We start from the raw sequence: 21,085 nt of genomic DNA, 5'->3' as shown, positions 1-21,085 counted from the left end.
TAAATGTTCCAAAATCCCAAAAATTATATTTGTCCCTCTAAAAGGTTTAGTTTTGTCCCTCAAGCTTTATGATCATGCGTATTTTCATGATATCCCAATATTTCACTGATTTACCTGTGCAGAATAAGTTGATTCCCTTTAAACTATTTTGGTGATCAAAAGGCGAAAAAGATATAAAAAATAAATCATAAAAAAAAAACAATGGAAACATGGCTGTAGAATATTGCATGAAATTTCACACATTTAACTGAGGTTCTTTTATTGTCTACCTTGACTCAGTTATTATGAATCTTGACTAATGCTTAACTAACAAATCACTAATTGTAGTATTAATACATATTTCAGTGATTAAATATGTACTAATTAGTATGGTGTCAAGGGATATATCAGATAGTGTAGCACTGAACCCTTTTGCTCTGCCCTCTTCTCTTTTTTGTTCTGATTCCCAACTCCCCTTTAAGACTTGATTCAGCAGCAGTCATTTGACACTTCTGCAAAAGATTGTGATGCTTTTGACAAATGTTAATTGAGAAAGCACTGAAAGCCTGGCTGCATTGTAATCAAAAGAAAATTACAGAGGTTTAACAAGATGTCAAGCAAGTGCTTTACAGAAAAGATAGACAGGTTTGAATAGGTTTCTGCAGCAGCTGGCTAGGCATGATGTTTGACTGATGTACATAGGCATCTCTCATATGGTCAATAAATTATGCCCTGGAAATAAAACACATGCTTTAGAAGTTTCTCTTGAGATGGGGGGGGAGGCGTAAAACATGTGTGGTGTACTTATTGATAACAAGAAGTGTGTAACTACCAAAGAACTAGAAACATGTCACACTACTTTTTTGTAGTATACTCTCAATAGTGTCAGAATTATATAAACAAAGATTGATAGACCAGAGCTTAAAATAGTAAACATATTAGTGATAATATAGACTTGTTTTCTAATAAATTCTAGTTTTCTAGCTTATTCCCATGTATAAAGTGTAAAGTAAGTTGATATTTTTATAAAACGATTTGAAAAAAACAGCTATTTTTCATTTGCTATACTCCAGCAATTTAAATTTAAGGCATCATATATGTAAGATTTTAAGAGCCAATACTCTGTAAATGTTGATACAACTTTCGTGTGATTTCCTCTAACAGTTTTTAAGTGGTAGTGTTAAATTTTTACTGACTGATTTGTGTTGTTTTTTAAATTAATTCAATGGTAATTAATGGAGGAAACATTGAGTTCCATTATTTCTTAAACCTACTGGATTTAACAGTTTGATAGTAACAGTGGAAGGCAAAAAGAACCTTTAAAAATAATGAAAACATTTCTGCTTTTAAATGTGTAACGACAGTTCCTTTATATTCTCTGTTAAGGGTCACTAAGATACAAAGGGTTGGTTTTGATTAGGCATGATTTGATCTAATGCTTTATCTTAGTAAGAGAGTCCACGTCTGACTGGAACTAGCTGTTTCTTTGAACCTACCTATCCCAAAGTTAACAATGCCGAAGCCTGAGATGTTTCCTTACTAAGTCAGCGCAAGCATGCCAAGCTTATCTTCTGTTTGGATCTAATCAGGCATGCTGATCATGCTCAGGCAAGAACGGATGCTGGGTGGAAGGATGTCACAGTATTTTCTAGAATATGTAAAGTGGGTGACTTTAAATTTTTTTTGTCATTCTAATTATATATGCTCGTCACAGTTTTGTTAATGCTTTGAATTTGATTGCTTATAGAAGGTGAGTTTATATAATAGAATTTTTCTAAATTAAACTTTCCTGCATTTTCTGTTAAACAGTATGTGATGAAATTACACTTAAACCATACTATCACATATTTCATTGAGAAGTAAACCTAAGAATCCTACAGCAAAAGCTATAGTAAAGCCTAAACGACCTACCTTCTCTTAGCTATTAGTATGGATAAATTGGAACACATGAAAAGATTTATTCTTCCTCACTCTCGAATGATACTGTCAGTAATTCTTATTTGCTTGTTTTGGGGGCAGACGGATGGGTAGAGTTTTGTGCGTGTGTGTGTGTGCATGCCTGTATGTGCGTGTGTGTGTTTGAGATTAATATACTCGTCTTTTTTCCATAGTGCCTACCACAGCTGTGACAATAACTTCTTCAGCTGAGCTGTTCAAAACCACAGTATCAACCACAAGCACTACTTCACAGAAAGGCCCCATGAGCACAACTGTAGCTGGATCACAGGAAGGAAGCAAAGGGACAAAACCACCTCCAGCAGTTTCTACAACCAAAATTCCACCTGTAACAAATATTTTTCCCCTGCCAGAGAGATTCTGTGAAGCGTTAGACTCCAGGGGGATAAAGTGGCCTCAGACACAAAGGGGAATGATGGTTGAACGACCATGCCCCAAGGGAACAAGAGGTATTTTCTATAAAATACCATGCATACATTTTTCAATTTATTAGTTGGTTCTGAATTACACTGATTTTATTCAAAGAAAAAGATGTTTACAGTAGCTAACTTTATTTTTATACTTTGGTAATATAACATCTATGGACAAAGTTTTTTGAACTGTAAATGTCATTTAAGATCAGGCACTATAAACTACCTCTTCCTTTCAGAGACCTAGATCAAGCCTGAGATTTTTGCCCCAGGACTCCAGTGAGTCTTCCTCACAGCTGCCTTTCTCATTATAAGCATCACTTTGGATGGGTCCCAAGAAAATCAAGGGCTTTTTGTTTGTTTGCTGTAAATATATGGTATTTCTATGCTGACTTCATATTTACCATTTATAATCTGCATTATACCTTTTTGTCAGTTATTGGCAAATACTTGCATTAGAGTTTATTCAAAATTTAACATGCAGAGCAGGATCATCATAGCTGATTTCCCGAATGTGTACAGAAAAATGGTTTCAATTTCACTATTGTTTTCTACATCTGTTGCAGGAACTGCTTCATATCTCTGCATGGTTTCCACTGGAACATGGAACCCTAAGGGCCCCGATCTTAGCAATTGTACTTCACACTGGGTGAATCAGCTGGCTCAGAAGGTTGGTTGGAACCTTTTAATATGACACATTGGTGATTTAGTGCTTTAACTTCTAACATAAATAATTTAGCTTTGTGTGTTAAAACCAGCTTTATTGCTCTTTGTTTAGTATAAAAGTAAAACAAAAATCATGCATAGTTTTGTCTGTAAACTATTTGTTGAAAGTTACATATGTTCGGGGGTATGCTGTTCTCTATGTTAAGCTTTTTAGTGAATACATCCTTGTTAATTTCATTCATATTTAGTTCTGTTTCTTTTGATGTTCATAAGACAAACTGCATTGGGCTATTAAATCAAATATCATTAAGTTTACAACTGAATCCTCAGAATGCAAGCAGATGTTTGTACCACACATGATTATGGTAGAATGAGTAAACTACTTTAATATTATAGTGTAATGCAGTGCCATTTTATTTTCGCCTCCATCTACCTTTTTGACGAATAAACATTAGATAATAACCCTCAGTATCATGCTGATTACATACTGATTTAAATTCTGGATCATTGGAATAAATAAGACTTTAAAATAACAATTTTAAATGGTGCACTAAAATTAGAGAACTGGCTGAAAATTTTTAGAAAGGATTTTTTGTTTGTTTGTTTCTTTTAAATGTCTGATACTGAATTTTGTGTGTCTGTTAATCTAAGAGCCTAGAGTCTTCTAAAATGAAGAGAAAGTTATCGGTCTCAGTTAGTTGAACAATTTGACATTTGCAAATAATTTTTTCATTACTATAAAGATACTCAGAACTGGAAGCTGTAAACAGAACAGAAAATTTAACTGAGATAATACAAATTGTCATTTCAGATCAGAAGTGGAGAAAATGCTGCTAGTCTTGCCAATGAACTGGCTAAACATACCAAAGGGCCGGTGTTTGCTGGGGATGTAAGTTCTTCAGTGAGATTGATGGAGCAGTTGGTGGACATTCTTGATGCACAGCTGCAGGAACTGAAACCTAGTGAAAAAGATTCAGCTGGACGGAGTTATAACAAGGTAGGGAGAACTCTTGTTATTTGTGAATTAAACATTTGGTACGACAGCTCTTATAGCAGTTGAGAGCCAAATCTCTGGCTCCCAGACATATACCTAGAAGAAAAAATTCTAATTTGATTCATTTTCCAAGGAAAAATTACAGTTGAGAAAGGAGCAGTGTGCCCTGCCCTCCCAAAAAAGTGTAAATGATGTTAATTACCTGAGAGAGATCTTGGTGGCAAAATTTATCCATCTGATTGTGGTCAGTACTGTCACTTTATAATGCATTATCTGCACTTGGAGAGATTATATGTTATACAGTTGATATACTTTGTATGCTAATATATGGAACTCTTACAGTTGCAGCAAAATTGTGATGCATATAGGACTATTAGCCCGCAGCTTTCTGAAGAAGGACAAGTTGCCCTCTCCAGGAATATATTGTATCAGTGCCATTAATTTTTCCTGCTTTGAGAAAAGTTTGATTGCTACTTTTCACCGCACTATAAGTGTTTACATTAGTTCATAGGAACCCAAAATCTGTGCCTAATGTGGTTCTACCTGGTTAAAAAAATTGACTTTTTTTTCCTGCAGTATATATTTTGTCTCTTTTTGTTCAACATATTTTGGATTAGTATGCTTATAAAATATAATTTAAAAAACCGTAAATAAGCAGTTTTTGGTAGTCAGTGCAGACTGAGACTCCAGAGGACTACTCCATATAAACTTTAGGCTCTGGAACACCAGCTTAACTTTTGAGGATTTCTTCTTTCCTCATTTTCAGCAGATAAAAATCTAACCTCTGATTTTCTTTTCTTTTACTTAAAAGCTCCAAAAACGAGAGAAGACATGCAGGGCTTACCTTAAGGTATCTCTCCTGTGCTGTCACCCTGCTTTCTCCCTTCTTCAGCTACCTGCCACGCTTTATCATCTTGCTGCATGATCCAATGTATTTCAGTCTTTGATAATTATATAATGTGCCCCATATCAGCTGTACAAATGTTGGCTTTTCACAGGTATATTACTCTCAGAATAAGCAAATAATTTATTTTTGATAATTTTTGCTGTTTTTCCATTCATCCAAAAGTACATGAATTTTAACGAAATATCTTCTTAATTGGAAAGTAATTATATAGTCTCTTTGTTTCCTGTTGTCATCTCTGTGGATTAAAAAACAACTTGAGTCAAACAGCTATGATATATTCCTGGCAGTTTATCATATCAAAGACTGTATAGTCATAATGTATGTGCATGAAAAAGTCACTGCTTTCTTTGTGGTATACTCAAATAGGCTTTGTTCTGAAATTTTTAGGAGTCATTTCTAGAATCAGGTTGATCCGGGGATGGATTACTAGAAATGAAATATAAATAATTTGACTGTGATATCTGTATATGATGTATTCTGGTTTTTATCAAGCTAATAGGAACAGAAAGCCACTGTTTCAGAAAGCCACTGTTTAGCTCACAATCCCTGTCCACTCCAGCCGGGTTTTCTCCCTGGTCTATCCAAGTAATAGGAAACATGCTGAGACTAACAGTGGAATTATGCCGTACTAGTTCTGTGTGATAGATCAAAATAATAATACCAAATTGCATTTTGTTTTCTTCTGTGAATTTTAGAAGTTCCTTTTGCGGAGTTATTTTCTAACCTCATTCTTCAGGGGACTATAACTGTGGTAAATCAAACCTTGAAGAACGAATCCATATATTGTGACAACAAAACGAAAGAACTTTTGTCGTTTCTTAGACTTAGAGATTATTAAAAAGCATGACTTCACTAATTTTGGTTGACAAAGTCTAGAAAAAAATGATGTCTCACTAGTTAGTATTAGACATTATTGAACCTGAAAACTTTATAAGAAAAGGTAGTAGGAAAGTCTGTTTTTAGGTAATACTGCTCTGAAAGTCCCCTTTTAGCCTGTTTAATAGGGGCAAAGAAATAACTGCTGAAGTTTACAGAATTTTTAAACTTCAATGATCAGTTCACTTTTAAGATATTAGTTAATGTATGAAATGTAATAATTGGTATGTTGCCCAGGACATACATCTCAGTTGGGAAAGAATAGCTTTTTTTTTTTTTGTCCTTTGGCAGGAAGAGACTACTTCAGGAATATGATTAGGCTAATGATCATTTTGATCCCACTAGACAAGTACAAATAGTCATAAATAAGGAGTGTTTCAAATTAATAAAAGCATGCCATCAGCAAGTTATGTGTATATGGAGTAAATTTCAGCATGACCTTAATTTTCTGACCAGTGTCATTTTCAGTATGTTTCAAATGAGCTTCTCTGTTCAGATAAGACTAATAAAACTCTTTAAATTACAAATCAGAAGCTGACTTACACTGTGCAAATGAAGCAAGTTCCCACTTTGTGACAGAGGATTCATTTGTAACTTAGATTAGAGAGAGGCTCCAGTCTGTATTTCTTGGTGACTAATGAATCTGGCCTCTGCAGACCAATTTCTATTCCACTCTAGTTAATGGCTGCAGCAGTATCAGTGTGAACATTTTGACTATTCTATTTCCCATTAAAGGGAGAAAAAAAGCATTTAACGCCACTTGGAAGTATCTTCCACCTGCCAGGAAGGTCGTGGGGGCTCACAAGGCAGACAGAACGAGGATATTAAGATGGATTAAACTAATTAATCTTACTTTGACGGTAGCCTCAAACAACTTTCCCCCCATTCATATAGTACCTCACACTAGCAATTTTTATTGTTGTTCTTTTTGTAAAATGTGTGTTCTTTTTCTTCAGTGATTACCAATAGATCAAACCTATGTGTTTATGGGCCTAATGACACATTATGACTGGGTGAATGGAATAGAGTAAATAAAGTTAGTGTTTCAGCTTTCCAATGCATAGTGAGGATGTAGCTACAGATCATATTAGTATAAGAGTCTGCTTTCAGCATTAACTGAGTTGTATTTTATTTACTGTTATTTTGTGTAGCAATAAATATAAACCTACATATGTGAATATTTACAACTTGGATGTTTATGAAGATTTTATTCTACTTTCCTGTTTTTGTCAACTTACCAATAGAGGCTTTAATTTTGATTCTTTTCTTTATCCCTTTAAAAGCAGATCATTGTTGATGAATTAAAGTATATGCTTAAGTGGTTTTTTTTTGTTTGTTTTTTTAGCTGAACAGAGAATTGGAAGAGTGAAAATGTTCACAGATAATTTATGAATTTTATTACCACCTGGGCTTTTCCTTTCTTTTTTTTCAAGCGATAATAAGTAGACAATGTCTATAAGGAATAATTTTGGTTACTATTTTAGTTCAGATTCCAAAAAATAATATCGTTTAATTTTCAAGCATACATATTAGTCTGTGCCAAAGACCTTAGTATTTTTGGTTTAGAATATTCAAGTTTTGCGATTATAAATAGGACGACTTTAGTAGTTTTGACTCTACCTGTAAGAGTAATGTCTCAGATTAAGAGCTGACACAGGTGGTTGCCAACTGTTAACACTTGAGGTGTGATTAAATAGATAGAAACAACCCACCTTTCTACACTTACTCTTTATAATCAAATAGCAGTCTGTTAATCTTCAGCTAGTCCTGTTTTAAAATGGTCCAGGTGTATATTATAAGTTGACCAGATACATGTTGTCTAGGTGTTCTTGTATCTTGAAGGAAGAGTAAATCATGATAGGTAAATATTATAGTTGTCACTCCTCAGCAACTGAAAATCACTTTCATTCTAAAAGAAGTCAAACCTAATGATAGTTTTCTAATGGATACAGGCAATTGTTGACACAGTGGACAACCTTCTGAGACCTGAAGCTTTGGAATCATGGAAACATATGAATTCTTCTGAACAAGCACATACCGCAACAATGTTACTCGATACATTGGAAGAAGGAGCTTTTGTCCTAGCTGACAATCTTTTAGAACCAACAAGGGTCTCAATGCCCACAGAAAATATTGGTAAGTGAATCTACTGTCAAGTTTAACTTTGATTTAGAATGTACATATCTAAGAGGATAATGTTTCCATTCTGAATCTGTTATTTCTCAGTGCCACACTTTTTTGTCAAATTATTTTTGTCTGTTAGCAAGAGAAATTATTGATCACACTTTCTAAAATGAATGCAAAAGCCAAACTCTATATTTTACAAGTTGGTTTTATGTGTGTGTGTTTTTTCCAATTGAAAAATCATTAACGAAAAAGTGTAAGAATGCTTAATACCAGAATGTAGATTTTTTAAGTAATGAAAGTGCTTGCTATGAAACGATGGCAAATGCTTTACCATTTTATACAATATGTTCCTAATGAATTTAAATTACTTTATGGAATGTATTCTCTCAGTCAAATATTTTAGCACACAGAAATTGAGTCAAATGTTTATATTAAACATAACTGCCTTCAGGTCGAAAATGTGGTTGCTGAACTACATTTTCCACCATGCAGAACATCCATGCTTCATAGATTGCGGAATAGCTACTGATAGTTTTGAAGCATAATTTTGAATTCAGATGCTACCACTGAGAGACAGGAATTCACTTGTGAAAATATTTGAAAGATATACAGCAAAATTTTATTAGTTTAGGTTTGAACAACTTAGAATTGTTAATTATTCAGTGAGGTTAAGTTCAGATGAAGTTAACAACATACCTTAGTGAAGTAAAAAGCTTCCCAAGCATAAATGTGAAAGAACCGGGACCAGACTCCTTTTCTGCCAGAAGTAGTGCTAACTTCATTAGGGCAGCAGATACTGAATGAAGACTTGCTATCTGGCATGCCATGTCTTAATGCCTAATTAATTATGCCTTATTGTGCCTACCTAAGTCATGGGACTTTATATCAAAAACGCAGAACAAAGGAATATATGGAAGAAGTGGACATAAATCAAATTGACACACCTGTATTTGAATTCAAAACCTTACATTTATTTTACATAAGTGAATTTTTAAACAAATGAAGTATTTTTAATTTTTTTTTTTAATTTGCGGTTTGGGAATAGAAAATCAGTAATTACTGAAGTGGCATATTATGACATCAATTTGTTTTCTAAATAGTCTAAAAATTATTTTTTAAAAACCTTAAAATTTCCTTCTCCTGCTTCTTCAATTGTGCAAGAAAATTTGATGGACCAGGTTCACATCTATGCTCCCATCAGCCTTACATTTAGAGCACACTGTGGTTATGGATCGAAGATATTTTTATCCAAGTTTGAGATAATATTCTAAACAATTAAATGTCCAGGAATACATTTTTTCTAGTACCTACGTTTTTCAGAGTTCTAAAGGATTTTTTTTTTTTGCTGGGCACAGTGGCTCATGCATATAATCCTAACAGTTTGGGAGGCTGAGGCAGGCACATTGCTTGAGCTCAGGAGTTTAAGGCCCAGCCTGGGCAACATGGTAGAACCCCATCTTTAGAAAAAAAATACACCAAAAAAAAAAAAAAAGATATCAGGACATGGTGATGCATGCCTGTAATCCCAGCTACTTGGGAGGCTGAGGTGGGAGGATCACCTGAGCCAGAGAGGTTGCGGTGAGCTGAGCTCACACCATGGAATTCCACCCTGGATGATACAGAGTGAGACCCCATCTCAAAAAATAAATGATAATTAAATAAAACTAAAGGATTTTTTTCATGTTTTTTTTTTTTTTTCATTTTTATGGAGAGACTGACATCTCTAAAATAATGCCTGAGATTTACTAGTCTAAATGCTGATTACCCAAGAATTATCAATATGAAAATCATTTTATGGCTAGGTGCAGTGGCTCACACCTGTAATCCTAGCACTTTGGGAGTATAAGGCAGACAGATCTCTGAGGTCAGCAGTTCGAAACCAGCCTGGCCAACATGGTAAAACCCCATCTTAAAAATAGAAAAAAATTGGGAGGCCCAGGCAGGCAGATTACCAGAGGTCAGAAGTTCAAGACCAGCCTGCGCAACATGGCAAAACCCCGTCTTTGCTAAACATACAAAAAATTAGCTGGGTGTGGTGGTGGCTGCCTGTAATCTCAGCTATTCGGGAGGCTGACGCAGGAGAATCACTTGAACCAGGGAGACAGAGTTTGCAGTGAGCCAAGATCTCACCATTGCACTCCAGCCTGGGTGACAATAGTGAGACTTGGTCTCAAAAAAAAAAAATAAAAGAAAGTAATTTTACATATTATAATAATAGTTATGCCTTTTTTATTTCCAATGTATGAACAGTTCTGTTTTGTTTTGTTTTTTTGTGGGGGAGAAGGGCCCTGATTTAGTATGAGGAAAACATTCACGTTTTTCCTAGGACTTGTCTCTTTTCAGACATGTTCTCTTTTCAGACATGAGGACTAAAATAGCCTGTTATTTCTCTGTGTTCTCACTCCCTTTAGGATATGGCTATAATGTCTTAGGTTATTAAACCAATTTGATTTCTCTCTTTAGTGATTTCTTCTTAAATCTTTGATTTACCCTTATGATATGTGGCTCCATAAAAATGATTTAATTCTATCTATTTTTATATCTGATTGTGAAATAAAAAACTTGAAGGTATAATTTCAAATATGCAATAAGAGCACCTGTTTTAAGTGTATAGTTTGATGGAGTATGACAATTATACAACCTTATAAATCATCAGGAACCTCACATGGGCTCTTCATGCTTCTGTCCAGTCAGTCTCCTCTGACCCTAGCCCTAAACACATTAGAAACCACTGATGTGCTTTCTATCCATGTAGATTAGTTTTGCTTTTTCTAGATTTTCAGTTGAGTGGAATTATACAGTGTGTGATACTCTTTTTGATCTTGTTGCTTTTATGCAGAGGAATATTTTTGAGATTTATCCATACATGGGAGTGTCCATAATTTAATCCTTTTTATTGCTAAGTATTATCCATTGCGAAGATATACCACAATTTGTGTATCTACTCACTTGTTAGACATTTGAATTTTTTCCACTTTTTGGCTGCCATTTTTCCAAGTGGCTGTATCATATTAAACTTGAATTACAGCATATGTGAATTCCAGTTGCTCCACATCCTCACCAATATTTAGGATTGGCAGTCATTTTATTTTCAGTGGTTCGTAGTGGCATCTCATTGTGGATTTATTTTGCATTTCTGTGATTACTAAGTAACATTTTACTGATAACCTCTTTTCATGTGTTTATTGACCATTCAGATATCTTTTTGTGAAGTGTTTGTTTATATCTTTTGCCCATTTTTAATTGAGTTGTTTCATTTAATGAATTATAAAGATTCTTTATATATTCTTGATGTAAGTCTTTTTGTCAAATATACCGATTCTGAATATTTTCCCTGCAGTATGTGACTTTATTTTCTTTATATCTTGGGAAGAGCAGTTTTAAATTTTGTTTTTAAAAATTCCCCACACTGAGCTTTAGCAACATCTGGCTAATCCTGTTCCACTTATTCCTCTCACTGTTGTATTATTTTAAAGCAAATTGTAAAATCCTATCGTGATTATTGTAAGAAACTTTATATGTATGTATCCTATACTCTTTAAAAAACCACAATACTATTATCACACTTTAAAAAAAAAAAAAAAGTTTCAATAGATAACAAAAGTATGTTCACATATTCTTAATTTTTATAAATTTATTAATACTTGGTTGAAACCAGGATACAAGTCCAAGTAATAAATCTGATAGATATATCAGTTGAGTTTTTTTTTTTTTTTTTTTGAGACGGAGTTCGGCTGTTGTTGGCTCTTGTTGCCTAGGTTGGAGTGCAATAGCGCAATCTCATCTCGCTGCAACCTCTTCCTCCCCGTTCAAGTGATTCTCCTGCCTTAGCCTCCCAAGCAACTGGGATTACAGGCACTCACCACCACGCCCGGCTAATTTTGTATTTTAAGTGGAGATGGAGTTTCACCTTGTTGGTCAGGCTGATCGTACACTCCTGACCTGAGGTGATCTGCCAGCCTCGGTCTCCAAAAGTGCTGGGATTATAGGTGTGAGCCTGGCCACGTATCTTTTAATTAAAAGTTATGTCTCCTTGCATGTTAAAAAAATATTTTTTAAACGTTTTTTATTTTTCTTGAGGAAGTCAGGTGGGTGATTTGTCCTGTAGACTTTGTCACATTCTGGGTTTGGCTTATTTCATCCGCAGTATATCATTTAACTCTGCCTGGTATACTATGGTTAGATCTAGAGGCGTGATCATGCTAGGTTTAACTTTGTGGTTTTCTAATTTAACAAGAACTTTCTATTGCATCATATCAACACCACATAATCTTTGGTTTTATTTCCTTGTGATTTTCAGATTGGTTCCATGGTTTAGATGTTATCAGCCTGATCCATCTGTTATAAAGTTCCCTTTTATTTATTGTCTCTTTTTTTTCTTTTTTTGAGCCAGAATCTTCCTCTGTTTCCCAGGCTGGAGTGCAGTGGCATGATCTTGGCTCACTACAACTTCCATCTCCCAGGTTCAAGTGATTCTCCTGCCTCAATCTTCTGAGTAGCTGGGATTACAGGTGCCTGCCATAATGCCCTGCTAATTTTTATATTTTTAGTAGAGACAGGGTTTCACCATGATGGCCAGGCTGGTCTTAAATTCCTGATCAGGTGATACACCCACCTTAGCCTCCCAAAGTGCTGGGATTACAGGTGTGAACTACCACACCCAGCCTTATTTATAGTTTTAATGAGCTGCGTAGCCAACTTGATTTTTATCACCACTTTAGACTTAGATTGTGGTAACAAAAACTCCAAAGTCCCATCTGCTTACAACAACAAAGGTTTACTACTCCTTCCTGCTGCATAACTGTTGAGGCTGGGCTTCGGCTCTGCTTCCTGTCATCTTCATTTCTGCTCCATATTGTTTTTCTTCTGGGACCCAGGCTCATGGAGCAGCCCCTGCCCATTAAGGTGCAGATCTCCCAGCAGAGGTCATAGTTGTTTCTCTTTCCTCTCATTACAGGCACTACTTGCTGAGGAATTTGAAACAAAGAAAGAGAAATATATTAAAATTCTGTCTACAGTATTGGCTGAGTGAGGCTCTGAATGGTTCTCCAATGAACCAAGTGTATTCCTGTTCAGAAAATCTATTGAATAAGGCAGATATAATTTCAAGCATACAGGAAGTACAGAGGATAACATAACATGTGGGGACCAGTTACCCAGCTGAGCCACATATTGGTATTTAACTATATTTGCTTCAGATTTTTTTGGAAAAAGAAAATCATAGATATTGTAGAAGTTCCCAGGATTTGATATGATCAGGAAGGAGGTAGCTGTCATCTTTACTATTTAGCATTTATAAGCTTAAAAAATTTGCTTTGTAAGTGTATATATTGAAAACTTTTCATGTTTTTAACATTAATTTCACACTATAAATGTAATTGCGTAATTTTCTTCTCCTTTTTTTTGATAGAGAGTTTCATTCTTATCCAGTCTAGAGTATAGTGGCACGATCTTGGCTCACTGCAACCTCCACTTCCTGCATTCAAGCAATTCTCTTTCTTCAGACTCCCAAATAGCTGAGACTATAGGCATGTGTCACTATGCCTGGCTAAATTTTTTGTATTTTTAGCAGAGATGGGGCTTCACCATTTTGGCTAAGCTAGTCTCGAACTCCTGACCTCAGGTGATATGTCCACCTCAGACTCGCAAAGTGTTCGGATTACAGGCATGAGCCACCACGTGCGACCATAATTGTATAATTTTCCCTTATCATTTTATTTTTTTATATTTATATATGCTGATATGCATATCTGTAATTTATTTGATCTATTTTTCTAAGAATGCACCAGGATTATTATACTGCTGATAGACATTTTAGTGGCTTCTGCTTTTTTGCTGATACAAGGAAAACTGTAATGAAAGTTTTTTATGCCTTCTTCCTCCAATGTGTGCCTTTCTAGACATACGTGCACATATACAGAAATAGCGTTTTTGAGCAGTAGAGCGTATCCACCTTAAGCTTTACTAGATACTGCCAAATTGTTCTCTACATTCTTTTACCAGTTTACTTTTTCACCAGTAATACCATTACTAGTTTTGCAAACACTTTATTAATGACATAAATTTTGTCAATCTAATGAATTCAAATTGGTTGCATTATTGTTTAATTTTAATTAAGCAATTTACTGATTGCTTCATGTTGGTTTTTGGTTTTTAACAGATTTATTACCTATGCCGGTTTTCTCTCATGTGAATTTGTTGTCCACAACTTTCTCCTGTTTGATTTTTTTCTTTGTACTTCTATATATACTGAACACTAATCCTGTGAAGATTATATAGTTTACAGGCATTTATTCTGTTTGGGCTTTACCTTTTTATAAGGAATCTGTTGTTTTACATAATAAGTCAGATTTATTAGTCTATTCTTTTAGGGTTGGTACTCTTGGTATCTTGTTTAAGAAATATTTTCCTTTTGGCTTCCTACTCAGGAAAATTTTCTCTACATTGAGCTTATAAGGATCTTATACTTCCCTTGTAAATGATAAACCTCTGCCTTTTTACAGTTATGTCTTTATCTGAAATTTATTTTTAGTTATGATATTGTATGAGAGAGGTAGCTAATTTGATTTTTCCCCATATGAATAACCAGTTCTTTGTATATGTTTAGTGCATAATCCATTTCTTTCTCTAATGATTCGAAATTATATCTTATATGTTAGCAGTATGTATTATTTGCTGCTTTGGTTTTTTCATAGTATTAATATCTGTTGAGTCTTTCAACCTTGCTCCTTGAGGAAGGAGCTTTAGCCGCTTTTTGGCATGTCTCTTCTATATGAATTTTTAAATCAGTGGGTCAAGTTCCAGACAAAAAAATCTTGTTAGAGTTTTGATTAGAATTGGATGGAGTTTGTAGATTGATTTTGAAAGAGGTGCCAGGTTAAACTGTTGCATTCTCCCAAATCAGACTGTTACGTATTTCTTCAATTTTTTCTTAGGTCTTCTTATAAAGTTATGTATTTTCCCTATTTTTAGTGTCTTGCACTTTTTAAAAATTAGGTTTATTCTTAGATAACATACTTCTTGTTTTTATTGTAAACAATATCACTTATTATAAATACCACTTTTAAAATTATATATTCTAATTGCTTGTTGTTTGGTGTATAGAAACACAATTGATTTTGCTCATAGCAGCCTTGCTAAATTCTTAGTACTTCTGATAATTTATCATTAGAGTCCCTTATGATTACTATGCAGTTAATTGTGTTTATTGTGAATACTTGTTTTTTTATTTATACCTTTTATTTACTTTTCTTGAATTACTAAGCTAGACCCTCTAGTACAGTGCTAAATAAAACCTGTGATAGAGATCATTTTGACTTTAAAAGTGGTGCTTCTAGAGTTTTACACTATAGTTTGTTGTATAGGTTTTGGATAGATAAAGGTTTAGCCTTTATCTGATAAGAAAACTTTTACCTGGTCAAGGAATTTTTCTTTAATTCCTATTTTTTGGTAAAGATTTTTTTACATTAAATGGTTGTTGAAATTTATTCTTTCTGTGAATAGTTTTTAAAAATGTATTTGACAAAGTATAGGAATATATTTTCTAATGTATTAATTTCTCTATGCCTTTTTAAAACCTAATTTAGTAACTAATTTGTTCAGGATATTGTAAAATGTATGTATGTTTTATTAAAGATTTTCTGCATCATTTTAATGACTGAAAGTATCATAATTTTTTGTGAGATGAGCTAGGACACATCTTTTTCTATTTTCTGAAACAGAAAATAGAAATCTTACTTAAAATTCAGTACATATTTATTAGTTGAGTTTTTTAATGGTCATAAACTGTTAGGGTTTTTAATTTCTTTTAGTTTGATTTTTCTAGGAAAATTTCTATTGCCTTTTAAAAATTTATTGATATAAATTATTTGTTGGTATAAAATTCATTATTACATTTTCTTATGAGAATATCTTAAATAGCTTAAAATATTTACTAAGATCTGTAGTCATGATCTTACTCCTTTTAAAAATTCATACTTTTTCTTTACTGTGAACATTACTTTTTAAACTCTAATAAGTAAATTTTTGTTTAGTGAAAGTAAAGTTTGATAAGTATTTGTTTCATGAAATTAAACAAATATTTGTACATATATATCTGTATTTGGGATGGTTCATGAAAACTCACAGGATTTTCTTTTTTCGTCCTGTCTTGTTTTAAGGTTAATGATAGCTCCTTACAGTGTGTGGAAGAATCAGTTACTTTCATCAGACTTCTTCCTGCCTTTGCTCCCTGCCCCCACATACAGAGTCCCATATGAGAACAGTTCATCCCATCTGCTTAATCTTTTCAAATATGAATCAATAATTAAGTATATCAACCAGTTTCTGCAACTGATAGAATTCTAAGAAACAGTTACATGATGCTTGTTATAAATTTGTATTTCAGGGGTTTGACAGGTGGTGTAATTACTTATAAAAATTTATGAATGTTGTATTTTTATATTTACAGCTAAATATAGATGTATTTTACAAAACAAAGTTGCAGAAGATAAAAAAATAAATTAGTTTCCAAGGATTACTGTACAATGGTATGAGATAATTTTTGTAAAAAGGAAAAGGGAATTGTAGGTAAATAGCTGTGCAATAATACAGACATTAGAGAGGGTGACATTTAAAAAAATATATATGGACTGTATTTTTTGAACGTTTTTTAAGACTACATGAGAATACGTATTATTTTTTAAATTTCAATATTGGAAATTAATGAATTTTTTATAGAATTCCTTAGATTTCATCAATAAAATGTTAATATTATGATTATTAATACAAGATAGTTAACTCCTGTAAAAACAATGTACTTTTCCATTCGTTTTAAAATCTAAATGAATGTAAGTGTACAATAATTGCAATCTGTATCAGGATTCCCAGTAGACGGTAAACATTTGTATTGACAGTGGTTACTATTAATTATATTTTTGAAATGAAGTTAGCATTGGCATGTTTATAGGTAGATGTTCTCAATGTTTTGTATTGACTTGTTTTCCTTGGGTGGTTTTCAATTTCGATACTTGGTTTGAATTTTTGAAATTTGGTTTAGACTACAGTGGTTTTCACACTTTTTCTGTAAACGTCCAGATAGTATGTATATATTTTAGGTTTTGCAAGCCATGGTGGCCTCTCTTGCAAATATTTAACTGACATTGTAGCGCTAAAGAAGCCATAGGCAATATACAAATGAATAAGCATGATTGTGTTATAATAAAACTTTATTTACAAAAACAAATGGCATACCAGGTTTGGCCTGTAGGTTTTCTGCCCAATTTAAGTATGTAAAAATTGATGGTTACTAGTGAGAATTAATGGGAAGTTTTAACATAATGACATTTCATCATAAATATATTCTTCTCGGCTTGCTATTTTTAGAAATTAGAAAAAAGATGTATTACTGCAAACTTTGACCTGTATAATTTTTCATATTAAAATGGATCAGAGATAGAAGTAGGTGCCATAAAGCTGTTCAGATTTGTACTTCATATTAGTTTTACCACTGTCAAGTAATGGTCATTGAAAAGTTACTTGATATACAGAGCCAAAAAATAAGAGTTTGAAATATTTTTGTTTAGCTTCATGATTTAAATATAAAACCTTGAAAGTTACATACTATTTATTCATACACTGTTCATACTTATAGGCTAACAGATTGTTTTTTTGTTGAAACCTAACAGTAAAATTTTGTTAAGTAGACAAAAAGAAAACAGTAGTTTCCATACAGTTATCATTTGCCTCTTGAGTTAAATTTAAAGAATCCTCCTTTTCCCTGCTTTATGTTTTGCCTCATGCAGTCCTAGAAGTTGCCGTACTCAGTACAGAAGGACAGATCCAAGACTTTAAATTTCCCCTGGGCATCAAAGGAGCAGGCAGCTCAATCCAACTCTCTGCAAATACCGTCAAACAGAACAGCAGGAATGGTAAGATGGAAGTCTAAAAAATTGCCAGTTTTTGTTGTTGTTGTTGTTGAAAAACCTATTAATCCTAACATGTATTTGACTCTTTATAAGACAAAAAAAGGCTTACCATTTAAAAGCAGATTTAAAACAGTACCTTAGGACTTTATCATTTTATTCTTATTTTGTCTTAGTTATTAATAAGCATTTTTTTTTGTAAATCATGTGACTATTTTTACCTTCCTAGGGCTTGCAAAGTTGGTGTTCATCATTTACCGGAGTCTGGGACAGTTCCTTAGTACAGAAAATGCAACCATTAAACTGGGTGCTGACTTTATTGGTCGTAATAGCACCATTGCAGTGAATTCTCACGTCATTTCAGTTTCAATCAATAAAGAGTCCAGCCGAGTATACCTGACTGATCCTGTGCTTTTCACCCTGCCACACATTGATGTAAGTTAATGTATGCTAATGAAGTAGTGGAAGGTTATAAAAGTAGAAGGAAAGGAAAGCAAAACTGAGGTGCTGGGGATGGGGAGAGAAATAGGGAGATGGGAGGGAGGAAAGACAAGACCATTTTCCATTTGAATTTTAAATGTTGGACAAAGTCAGAGACACAAGTTTATTTAAGTCTGTGAACATAAAATTAAATGAGCTTGGTTCAGTGATTATTAGAACTTAAGTGTATTCTTAATGAAAGCTAATTCAGTAATCAACAGGAAAATGTAAATGATTCTAATTTGTTTTCAAATGAAAATTAACCCTTACCTTAGCAGTAGGGCAACTGAGTTAATAAATTAACTCTTAGGACTCTGCCTTTGTGTGGCAAAATTTTTTTCATTAGTTTTACTGATCATATTTGACACAGCTGCTACCAAGTAGTGTGCTTAGAAAAAAAAAAAAAAAAAAACAATTGAGGAGATGTGATTCCTCTGCTGTGCCTTAGAATGCAAGTTGATACTTCAGTACCTACACTGTATTGGAAGATTGTCTACAGAATGTTTGGCTGTTGTGATAAGTAGAGTGAATAAATGCCCACAGATAAAGTGGATCTCCAAATTGGCAAAGAAAAATAAATTTGTGTGGTTACGGTACTCATATCTGCTTCAGTTGTTGATTCTTAAGAGCTTTGAGGTACTAACAATAGGATTCACATCGTCACTAATGTATCTCTTAAAGCTAACCAAAAATAGACCCAAAATAGAACATGGATTTTTAAAACATTTGGTCCTTATATAATTTCCTCAGACAAATTTATGGCTCTCATCTTATCAGAAAGGAAAAAAAATGATTCTAATGTACCATCGGCATGTAAAATCATAAAATGGAAATTGAAATTGTGTAAAATGGGTCTTGGTAATTTAGAGTACACTTTATAGAGTGTTTCGGACTATAAAGCTCCTTTTAAGCTAGGTATCTACCTTGTATAACATAGTCCACAGTTTTGCTGATGAAAACTTTATAGTCTGAAACATGCAAAGTTTAATCTAAATTACCTTTTATGCATATTAAACAATTGCTGCTGCCATCTTAAGAGTATAAAATCCTAATTTTACCTTGTCATTTTATTTCCCAGCCTGACAATTATTTCAATGCAAACTGCTCCTTCTGGAACTACTCAGAGAGAACTATGATGGGATATTGGTCTACCCAGGGCTGCAAGCTGGTCGACACTAATAAAACTCGGACAACATGTGCATGCAGCCACCTAACCAATTTTGCAATTCTCATGGCCCACAGGGAAATTGCAGTAAGTATTTGCGCTTCTAATTAGTAGCAGAGAAAACCTCAGAGATTCAAAATAGCTTGTATAATAGTCCTGTTCTTTGGGTGCTTATCGTAACTGAAAAGCAAACAAAGTAATGTTGATTTCTAATTGTTTCTCTACTGTCCATAAATTTTAAGAAGTCTTTGCACTGTTATTGTTACTTCTCAAAATCATGTGCTATAACTTTATAGACTTGTAAGTTTTCCTTCTTGTGGCAGGTGTTGGGTAGAGGCAATAGAAGATTTCAATAATGAGCAGCAATAGGTTGTACAAAAAGAAGGCTCTAGAGTTTAGCATGCCCTTCCCATCTTGAATGTTTGAGTCTAGTTTGACAACTTCTGCTTTTAAGTTTCCTAACCACTTTGCACACTATGCAAAGCTGCATCTTTTGAAAAGTCAAAATGGCTCCTGGAATATGTCTCAATATTGTTTCTTGTGATTAAGAGAATAAGGACCAGAAGACAAAAGTATCTTAAGAAGTGTAGCATTTCGGTCTCAGATATGTTGTATATTCAACTCTCAATATGTAAACATACAAAAACCCAAGGAGAAAATAAAAACTTAAAACTTGGTTTATGTGTTAGCTTGGAAAAAATCATTAAAATGTCAGTCATTTTTAATCATGAATGAGCATTCTTTATTCTGTCATGTAAATAGTCTCCATGTGTTTATATAGTTAATTCAGTTATATTTTGAAATCAGCCTCTTGTATTGTTTTCTAGGTAAAATTTTCCTCTCATGTAGATAATTTTTTAAATATAAAAGGCAATAATGTTGAACGCTATTATATGATCAAAATTTCTTTTTACTATTGAGCCCTTTTTGAACACGTATGAATAGTATTCTTCAAAGAGGTCAGCAGTAAACGAGTAGCTGTACATGTGAAAGCAGTCTTCTAGTTGATGTAATGCAGGAATACTAACGTTCCTCATATCTTTTCATTTTCAGTATAAAGATGGAATTCATGAATTACTTCTTACAGTGATCACCTGGGTAGGAATTGTCATTTCCCTCGTTTGTCTGGCTATCTGCATCTTCACCTTCTGCTTTTTCCGTGGCCTGCAGAGCGACCGAAATACTATTCACAAGAACCTTTGCATCAACCTTTTCATTGCTGAATTTATTTTCCTAATAGGCATTGATAAGACAAAATATGCGGTAAGCACCAATTGAATTAATTGACCTTAGATCTCTGAAAATTATTTTAAGAGGTGTGAGTTGACATATGATACTGATATTAATGTTTGACCTTGTAACTTGATATAATTGATACGGCAATATTGAAAGACAATTAGTGGTAAATTAAAAGACTGCCCAATTATTAAGTAATATTATGAATTAATTCATTTTGTATATTAAAATATACTCAAATTTTTCTGGGATTTTATTAAGACATATAATTGTAATAGAAGAATTCTGGGGATACAGATCCTATTTTAAAAATTCTTATTTTGCTTACGTAGTCATTCTGACCAATGATCCTTTCTTTGTATTCAGAGCAATTTATTCATCATCATG

The 21,085-nt window shown here is 33.5% G+C and overlaps 1 protein-coding gene across 50 annotated transcripts in view; it reads left to right on the top strand.

Moving 5' to 3' along the window:
* The window catches only part of ADGRL2 (adhesion G protein-coupled receptor L2), a 416,957-nt gene that overhangs the window by 372,658 nt on the left and 23,214 nt on the right, over positions 1–21,085 (top strand). For 37 of the 50 annotated variants that reach the window (XM_037739295.1, XM_037739294.1, XM_037739412.1 and 34 more), the window contains 9 exons: positions 2,091–2,384; positions 2,912–3,015; positions 3,823–4,008; positions 4,817–4,855; positions 7,741–7,924; positions 17,698–17,823; positions 18,047–18,252; positions 19,376–19,549; positions 20,516–20,725. In XM_037739295.1, the coding sequence (XP_037595223.1) occupies positions 2,091–2,384; positions 2,912–3,015; positions 3,823–4,008; positions 4,817–4,855; positions 7,741–7,924; positions 17,698–17,823; positions 18,047–18,252; positions 19,376–19,549; positions 20,516–20,725 (1,523 nt within the window). The remainder of the gene's footprint in view (positions 1–2,090; positions 2,385–2,911; positions 3,016–3,822; positions 4,009–4,816; positions 4,856–7,740; positions 7,925–17,697; positions 17,824–18,046; positions 18,253–19,375; positions 19,550–20,515; positions 20,726–21,085) is intronic. The other 13 variants (XM_037739348.1, XM_037739321.1, XM_037739371.1 and 10 more) reach the window with 2 other exon arrangements.

This window comes from Cebus imitator, unplaced genomic scaffold, assembly GCF_001604975.1.
Source record: "Cebus imitator isolate Cc_AM_T3 unplaced genomic scaffold, Cebus_imitator-1.0 Scaffold3, whole genome shotgun sequence".
Classification (NCBI taxonomy): domain Eukaryota; kingdom Metazoa; phylum Chordata; class Mammalia; order Primates; family Cebidae; genus Cebus; species Cebus imitator.
The sequence above is the reverse complement of the archived record's forward strand: the minus strand, read 5'-3'. Positions and strand labels throughout refer to the sequence as shown.